The sequence below is a fragment of the Scomber scombrus genome, chromosome 24 (assembly GCF_963691925.1).
Source record: "Scomber scombrus chromosome 24, fScoSco1.1, whole genome shotgun sequence".
NCBI classification, from domain to species: Eukaryota; Metazoa; Chordata; class Actinopteri; order Scombriformes; family Scombridae; genus Scomber; species Scomber scombrus.
This window is the reverse complement of record NC_084993.1, coordinates 4,414,982-4,423,640: the sequence shown is the minus strand read 5'-3', so window position 1 is coordinate 4,423,640 and position 8,659 is coordinate 4,414,982. Positions and strand designations below refer to the sequence as shown.

Below are 8,659 nucleotides of genomic sequence, written 5' to 3'. Positions count from 1 at the left end.
AAAGAACTTTTTGTTTTTTAAAACCTTTCCCCACCTTTCTCTCCCACTTAAACCAAACACAACTACACAAATATACGGGTATATTGGTAAAACCTGTTTTCTGGCCCCCCACACACACACACACACCTGTTCCCAATTCCCTAATCAGCTCTCTCCCTCTATTATTCTGTAAATAGCAGCCACTTTCCCCGTCAGTTTCCAACCAACAATTGTTGATTGTGCACTGGTCCTGTGTTTTATCAGCATATTATTTCTTTAGACAAACCAAAAAACTTGTTAAAATAAAAAGGAAAAGTATCCCCACCAAATATTTTTTAACTCACTGGATGTTGAGCTTAGTGTCACTTATACATAGAGTAAATGAGGGGTCTAATAATAGGGGGGGGAAACCTGCCAAATGATACACAAAGTAGCCTAAATTATCTCAAGCACACTGAAACCATTTTAAAACATTCAGTCAAACAAAAAAAGAGGCCTGAGAGTGGGCCGAAAACCTCAATCTGCCAACACTCAACCAGCCTCTGAGTCATAATTGTGAGTCCACTGTTTGCAAAACTGTTCGCAGATTACCTCTCTGGTTGATTTCATTTCCTGTTGCATTTAAGAGTTGGTGTGTTTGCATGAGCAGTGTTGATCAGACAAAGCAGAGTACAACATAAAAATAAAAATAAACTTAAAGAAATGCATCCATACATCACCAAAACTTCCAACTAACGTGTTTAACTTTTAGTATTGCAAAGATTTAAAATGTGTTTTTAGGGAATAGTTCAGCAGATTTCTCTCCTTGTGTTGCTCAGATTTGTTAAGAGCTTGGCTAGAAAAGCAGAACCTGTACCACTAAATCCAACTGTGCAATCATGTGATATAATCGGTCACTTCCATCGGTCACTTCCTCACTGGCCTCATAATTATAAAATCCGCCTTTTTGGCACTAGTAGGAATAAACTGTAGTTTTCTTTTCATCCATTGCATTCCTACCATTCACCAATCTGTCCTTGCCCTGTTCTTGATGTTCCTTTGATATCAACACCTCTAATTTTCCTTTGTAGCACCCAGCAGGTGCGTCTGCAGCTTAAAATGGCAGCGACCTGTCAGCAGTGTGCAAGTGTCAGATATGCTCCGCAGCCTTAACATCACATCCTTTAAATGACTGTGCCAGCTAAATGTATCAGCCTTATGAAATAACAAGAAGTAAAAAAACCCATTTATCTCTTTCTCTGTTCTTCATGACCTTTATAAATCTCCTGTCCACACTGCTTAGACTCTGCTCACACTGAGCCTTAATTACATCAAACCAATTACAGAGCCAATATGAAGGCCTCGTCCACTGAGGGAGAGAAAGGGAAGAAAAAGTCCACCGGCAACTTCAAAAAAACTGTTAAGTTAAGACCTGAAAAGGGAAAATACGTCTGTCTGGTGGTCCTGCACAGAAAATCTATAAAGAGGAAGACATCAGTAGATTTTCTTCTGTTGCAAAATGGGAAGTCTATTGCAGTTCTGCACAAGCTTTACATCGAGTTTTAGAGTATTTATACCTATCAGTCAGACTTTAAAATGCAACAGCTCCAATATTACTGCAGCAAAGATTACCTTTTTTTAAAAAAAATGTATATATGAGCATTGTTTTTGCCTGAAAGCAGCAACATGATGGTTGCAAAGGTTGTGAATGTGTTTTTTGAATCATGCTGTTAATCTCAGAGCCGAGCATTTGTCCTTGTGATATCCTAATTTCCTAAATTGCAGCAGCTTCCTCTCAGTATAAAGCTAAACTGCCATCTTGTGGTGACCTGCCTACAGCTCACTTATGTGACTCAAAGGGGGAAAGGCATCAAATGGCAGCCTTTTACCATTCTTGTGACAAATGTAGCTAGATAAGAAAGAGAAAGGCTATTGTTGAATATGTTTCTAATGCAATGCAGGATTTATAGACACTATTGAACTAGGCAATTTCAATAGTTATGTTTATCCTGGAACTGTATCAACAAAATGTATCAATTCATTTATTTAAGTCATTTACATTGTTGAAAAGGCAAATATTTGGATTCCAGCTTCTCAAATGTGAGGATTTGCTTATTTGCTTTGATTTATTTCATATCTTAAGCAATTTTCAGGAGGTTTAAGTTTGTGAATAGTATTTATTTACCATTTTCTTACTTTTTGTAGACTAAACAAGTAAATAGTTAACAGATGGCTAATAACTGCTTATAGTGAAGCTTATGTTGATATTAAAGTGTAATGTAAAACAGGCTTCAGAGTGTAACACGGTCAGTAAGGCTTTAATCAAGAAACAAATGGATGGAAGTGCAACCGTTTTATTTAGAAAAGAAGGTAAAGACAGATTCCCTCTCTCCAGAGAGTCATATTTTCAATAAAACCAAAACACCATGGGATTTGAGCTTGGAAGAATTGCTGCCCGGCAGTTACATTAGTGTTTATTACATACCAGTCGTTAAACTGCACATTAACACTCAAACTGCTTCTGGAAGTCGCTTGCCTTACTTGATCAAAACCATTTCTTGAGGAGAGATTATGTTGCGCTCCAAGAGACCTTTACCCTCTCTTTAATACTAGCTCTGTTACTTCCTTTGTGCTAATACTCCTCCCCCTCTTCATCTTCCTCACACGAGTCGATGCCAACCTCTTCGTAATCCTTCTCCAGGGCAGCCATGTCCTCTCTGGCCTCTGAGAACTCTCCCTCCTCCATCCCCTCTCCGACATACCAGTGCACGAAGGCCCTCTTGGCGTACATCAGGTCGAACTTGTGGTCGAGTCTAGCCCAGGCCTCGGCGATGGCGGTCGTGTTGCTCAGCATGCACACGGCCCTCTGCACCTTGGCCAGGTCTCCTCCAGGAACCACTGTAGGGGGCTGGTAGTTGATTCCCACCTTGAAGCCTGTGGGGCACCAGTCCACAAACTGGATGGATCGCTTCGTTTTGATGTTGCCGATTGCCACGTTGACGTCTTTGGGCACCACGTCGCCACGGTACAGCAGGCAGCAGGCCATGTACTTGCCATGACGAGGGTCGCATTTCACCATCTGGTTGGCTGGCTCGAAGCAGGAGTTGGTGATTTCAGCCACGGTGAGCTGCTCATGGTAGGCCTTCTCTGCGGAGATAACTGGGGCGTAGGTGGCCAGGGGGAAGTGGATACGAGGGTAAGGCACCAAGTTGGTCTGGAACTCTGTCAGGTCCACATTCAAGGCACCGTCGAAACGCAGCGAGGCTGTGATGGAGGAAACGATCTGGCTGATGAGGCGATTCAGATTGGTATACGAAGGACGCTCAATGTCCAGATTCCTGCGGCAGATGTCGTAGATGGCCTCGTTGTCTACCATGAAGGCACAGTCGGAGTGCTCCAGGGTGGTGTGGGTGGTCAGGATGGAGTTGTAAGGCTCCACCACCGCTGTGGACACCTGAGGAGCCGGGTAGATGGCAAACTCCAGCTTGGACTTCTTGCCAAAGTCTACAGAGAGACGCTCCATCAACAGAGAGGTGAAGCCGGAACCGGTTCCTCCTCCGAAGGAATGGAAGACCAGGAAACCTTGCAGACCGGTGCACTGGTCAGACTACATGAGAAAAGGTAGAACTTATAGTTAAGACTGAAAACAACTCTTCTAATCCTAAATCCTGATTTTTAATTAGGGTTTATGACATCAAGAATTTCAACATCTGTCCTTTTAAAAGATGTACCATTTGATGAAAGAAGCATATTAACTAATTAATAAAGAAAGGTTTCTTGAGGATTTTACCCTCTTTCATTTTGGTTTTCTACACTTCAGACAGCATGACTAATGACATCTTCTGGATGCTGTGAAATTACTTTAAAAGTCATCAATAATGACTTGTGGGGGGAAAAATGTTGTTGAAGTTGAAGTTTAGCCCCAGGAATCAAAACTTTTTCTTCTCTGCAGTCCCTCTTACCAGTTTGCGGATTCTGTCGAGTACAGAGTCAATGTGCTCCTTTCCGACGGTGTAGTGACCGCGGGCGTAGTTGTTGGCAGCATCCTCCTTCCCTGAGATCAGCTGCTCGGGGTGGAAAAGCTGGCGGTATGTGCCTGTACGAACCTCGTCTGAAAGAGAGAGAGGTGGTTTGATAGCATGTTAATGTCAGTTTTTGAGGGTTGAGTGCCATATTTGCAAATCCTTATCAGACAAACTTGTGATTTCGGGCTATAAATTCTCTATGAAGCTTGTTTAAATGAGGATATCAGTTTATAAGGGTTAGAGTTATATTTTTCTGATTGGTGGATCTAACACAATACAGATATAGATACAATGATAGATTTAGTCATGTACAACACAATGGACTTCACATTGGGACAAAGTTGCATCAGTATTTCTGTGTGCTTGAGTATAATGCTTCCAGACTTGTAGTTCAGAGTGAACTGCTGAGATCTGGCCCTGAGAGGCAAAGACGACCTGATTGGCTGGTTTAAACTGAAGAGGGCGGGGCTACAGTGAAGCTGGCAAACTTTAATGGCTCGAAAAGAACTTTGGTCAAACTTAAGTTATCATAAATTGCAATAATTTTGGTTTATTCATATAAAGTATTTCAATTGTTAGTGTGGGTAAAGATCAGCAAGTTTATAACTTTATAGCTTCCTTTTATCTTTCCCTTCACCTACATTAAGTCCAAAGTTGAACTACAAGAAAAGCTGGTTCTTCAGCTGCACAAAATGTTTCCATCTCTAAATCACTGGCTACCACAAGACAATCAACTCCTAAATACTAGCTCCCAGGTAGGAATGTGTTCAGTTGATGTGAAACAGCTGGTCACAGCTGCAAATTATACTTCTGCTTTTTAAGCAATCTAACCACCCCCTAAAGTCTGTTAATACTCACCAATAACGGTAGGCTCCAGGTCCACAAAGATGGCTCTGGGAACATACTTCCCATTGCCAGTCTCACTGAAGAAGGTGCAGAAGGAGTCATCATAACCTCCGGTAGGCTTTTCAGTGGGCATGTGACCGTCCGGCTGGATGCCGTGCTCCAAGCAGTACAACTCCCAGCAGGTGTTGCCCATCTGGACACCAGCCTGGCCAACATGTACAGAGATACACTCGCGCTGTGGAAGGTAAAAAAAAAAAAAGGAGAGATTTTATATATTTGTTATTGTAATTTAACCTTTATGAACTAAGGGGTTTAACTGCTCATTATGAACTAATGCATCTGAATTTTCCTCATATCCAGCAGCTAAATGTCAAAATTATCACTGAATATATCATGCTAATCAAAACTCTATGGAATTTAAAACATAATTAGGTCTTATTTCAACATTTCTGCTTTTTAAACATGTCCTGGCCTGCTAAAAAAAAAAGACAGTTAAGTCCAGGTGAAAACCAGGGTGGAGCCAACATGTCATGACTTTTCAAAAAGCTGAAATGAGTCTCAGAATAATTCGTGCCACAACCAGATTCTGGTCTATTCAAATATCTGGGTCGGTATCTACAGACGCTGTGATTGGATGTGACACTTCCAAGGAGTCAGTGGTCTAAATAAATAAGCAGTGATGATTAACAGAGTCATGTCAGATTGTCTGTAGGGACCAAAGTACTTCCACACCCTGCTTAAGTATTTCAAGTTCCTCGTAAAAGATGTGGGTGAGGGTGGAGGCGGGAGATGCATGCATGCTGAGGGCAGGAACAAGTTTGGTCTTATCATTCGGGAGGGAAATTCAGCATGGGGGATGGGGGGTGGGAGGGGGTTAAGGATGCAACTTTGTCTGTCCTGTTTTGTTAACTGACCCTTTGCAAGGAGATAAAAGCGATAGAGATGCAAATGTCATGTGAGAGTGAAACTGAGAACCAGAGCAGCATCACTCATCATGTGAAGTACTTTTCCAAAAATGTCGTATTGCACAATCACACACATTGTACGAATTTCTGTTAATCAGTAACTGCTTTGTTGCACCAGTGCATGTTCGGATTAATGCAGCAGTTTGTCTGTCAACAAAAGAACAGCTGTCAGCGGAAACATGAGAAGACAAACATGTCAACTATTGCCGTCAAAATATCACCGTGACCCTTTGTGGCAGGGCTGTACATATCTGCTGCAGAATGTAGGTCAAGATAAGACTTTATTTACGTATATAATTAATAGTTTCATGTTTACTAGGTGACTGTTATGGTAAAAGAGGCTGAATCCTCCATCTCCAGCTGACCTCTGACCTCATTTATAGAGGGAACGCATGTGCCCCTGAAATATTCGTGTTGTTGTGACATTCCTGGGATGTCTGTGTCTCTTCAACTAGCCTGGAAACAGCTTGACGCTGCAGCTCGTCGTGTTATTCCAGTGTGACCTCTTTTAGCAATACAAACAACCAGAAACACACAGACAGACAGAGACAGAGAGAGAAAGAGAAGGGTATGCTGGTTGTATATTATGTGTCTAAACCACCAGGTATTGGTAATTTGTTCTCAGTGTGAGCCTTTGCTTTGTTTTGAATTCTGATCCCTTGACGGTACTCTTTCCCCTCCCCCCTCAAAAAATACTTGCAATGAAGAAGAAGGAGGGGTCAAGCTGACATGTGGGTTGCCTAGTATAGTATGGTGAAAGCGGCCAGCACGGTAGGAAGCTATTTTCGTGTGAAGTGTCATTCACACGACCCACACAGATACGCAGCAGTTTTACTCTATTCTACTAACCCGTCTGGACTGCAGATTATATCTCCTAAAACAAGAGCATCTTCCCTTCTAATTATATTTAGGAGTCTTTCTGCAAAATGCAACATGCAACTGCAAAGAAAAACTTATACTTATACTTATACTGACAAAATGACAAATTCAGCAGAGCAACAATGAACTTTTCATGCTTTTGCCATTTTGTGAAGCAGATAGTTTTGACATTTCTCAGGCCGGAAACAAGAAAAGTGGAAGTGATGATTGCTGCCAATGAACGCCACATTGGTTCATGTTAACAAGATTCACAGCTTGTGAAATTTACACTTCCTGGTAAAAAGGGGGGCGGTAAACTGCCTGCTATCTGCTTCCTGTACCATGTCCTGACTGAAACTACGTCATACTTGACATGCGGTTCTCTACATGGGAGAGCTAACACAGAGGGGCATTGTTAGGCTCCAAAAAGTGAGCCTGAATCCATAATCATGTGATAAAGACTCAAATTAAAACAAACAACTTGTGGTTCTGAAAGCAACATGATTGGAGAGAGTCTGACCACACAAAAAACCCAGAATATGATGTGAGTTCCATGAATCTAGATGCTACAATGCTAAATCTCCACCTAAACCCAGTCTAATAGTGTCTTTTAAGTTGGAATAGCAGCGCCAAAGGCAGGAAGTGTCTCTAGCCCACACCCCCCTTCTACTTTCACGCGGTATCCCAAATGGCCTAACAGGAAGCGTCACCGGTTTATTTGGAAAACAACCGTTTACACCCAGACTAGCCTTTTTTCCCCCCTTTATTAGTCACTCGTGTCTCTCTAATCTTTCCCAACGACCTGCAAATGTTACAACACACCAGTGTTTGCGTTAGGAAGGAACAAAGTCAAAAGGAGGTAAGGTCAATGTCCTCAGTTTAATGCTGAAAAAATGAACTTAAGACTCTTTGATTCCTGTTGGCTTGTAAAAATGTTGATCCTAGGCCACAAGGCTTTACTGTCATGTGCCTGGCCACATAGTTAACAGGGCAAATATGCTTGTTAGTCTGTATCTGGTGGTTGAATCTCTAATCCTTGTGTATTTAGACAGGCCCGGAAGCAGCAGCTTCAGCTCTAACACTGTAGGAATTCAGCAGCTTATATTCTTTGTGGCAGAAATGGCAGAAATAGAAATGTTAAGCACACACACACACTAGCAGCTTGTGGAAGCCACATCAGCATTCCCGGGCAGCCGGGCAAACAAGCACGCCCTCCTGACAGCCCTCCAGGCCCCATATGGAAACAGTTAACCTTTACTGGAGCTGGAGCACATGCCTGGAAGCGTGTTTCCACAGATTGCCTTTTTCTTTATTTCAAACTTTGTTCTGTGATTGAGTTTTGTGTGCTACACTGTTGCTGTGCTGAAAGTTTCCAGTTGAAAAGACAAAAGACAAAAGCTCAGGCTTGTCACAACTTTTTTTTGGGGGGAAAACCAAACATGCACATACCACACACAAAACAGTAACTGTTACACAATCACTACAGTTTGTAACAGTTGGATTACTTCCTCACACTTGAATATGACTCATAATCCTCACCTGATGCTCATAAAACGCACTTTGTTTGCTTTGCTGCATGTTAACAAAGGAATAACTCTAAAACATATTTTTTGCTGATAATAGTGATAAAAACTTCACACTCACCATTTTGATGTTTTGATGGTCCTTTTTATGTTTTTGGGAGAAAAAGTTCAAACTTATAGATCCTCACAGTGCACCTATAATGAGATCTCTGTGAGTGAAGTCCCTTCAGCTAGTGACACACATGCTCTTTTATAACTACTACATGGGGGAGGAGGAAGTGGAGGAGGAGCCACCGACAGCTGCTGCTTTGCTCTTTTCAAATCTTTGTTGCTTCCACACAGAACTTCACACAATGTTTAGGATATTCTTACATATTCAGATTACACCTTTTTAACAACTTTCACATATAACTGCAATATTCTGGTTTGATCTAAGTTTAGTGGCAGTTTAAAGTTTGTCAATTATAGAAATAAGCTTCCTTTG

General features: G+C 41.8%; 1 protein-coding gene across 1 annotated transcript; it reads right to left on the bottom strand.

Annotated features, from left to right (window-relative positions):
* Positions 1-2,296: 2,296 nt before the first annotated feature.
* On the bottom strand, positions 2,297-8,406 carry LOC133976351 (tubulin alpha-1C chain-like). Its single transcript, XM_062414547.1, has 4 exons — positions 8,297-8,406; positions 4,842-5,064; positions 3,921-4,069; positions 2,297-3,565 (listed from the first exon to the last, which is right to left on the bottom strand). The coding sequence occupies exons 1-4, from the start codon at positions 8,297-8,299 to the stop codon at positions 2,591-2,593; spliced, it is 1,350 nt and encodes a 449-aa protein (XP_062270531.1). The 5' UTR covers positions 8,300-8,406; the 3' UTR covers positions 2,297-2,590.
* Positions 8,407-8,659: the final 253 nt, after the last annotated feature.

Coding starts and splice junctions, on each gene's coding strand:
- LOC133976351 (XM_062414547.1), bottom strand. Junction 4,070..4,841: donor CCTGGAGCCTACCGTTATTG/GTGAGTATTAAC, acceptor TCTCTCTTTCAG/ACGAGGTTCGTACAGGCACA. Junction 3,566..3,920: donor TCGACAGAATCCGCAAACTG/GTAAGAGGGACT, acceptor TTTCTCATGTAG/TCTGACCAGTGCACCGGTCT.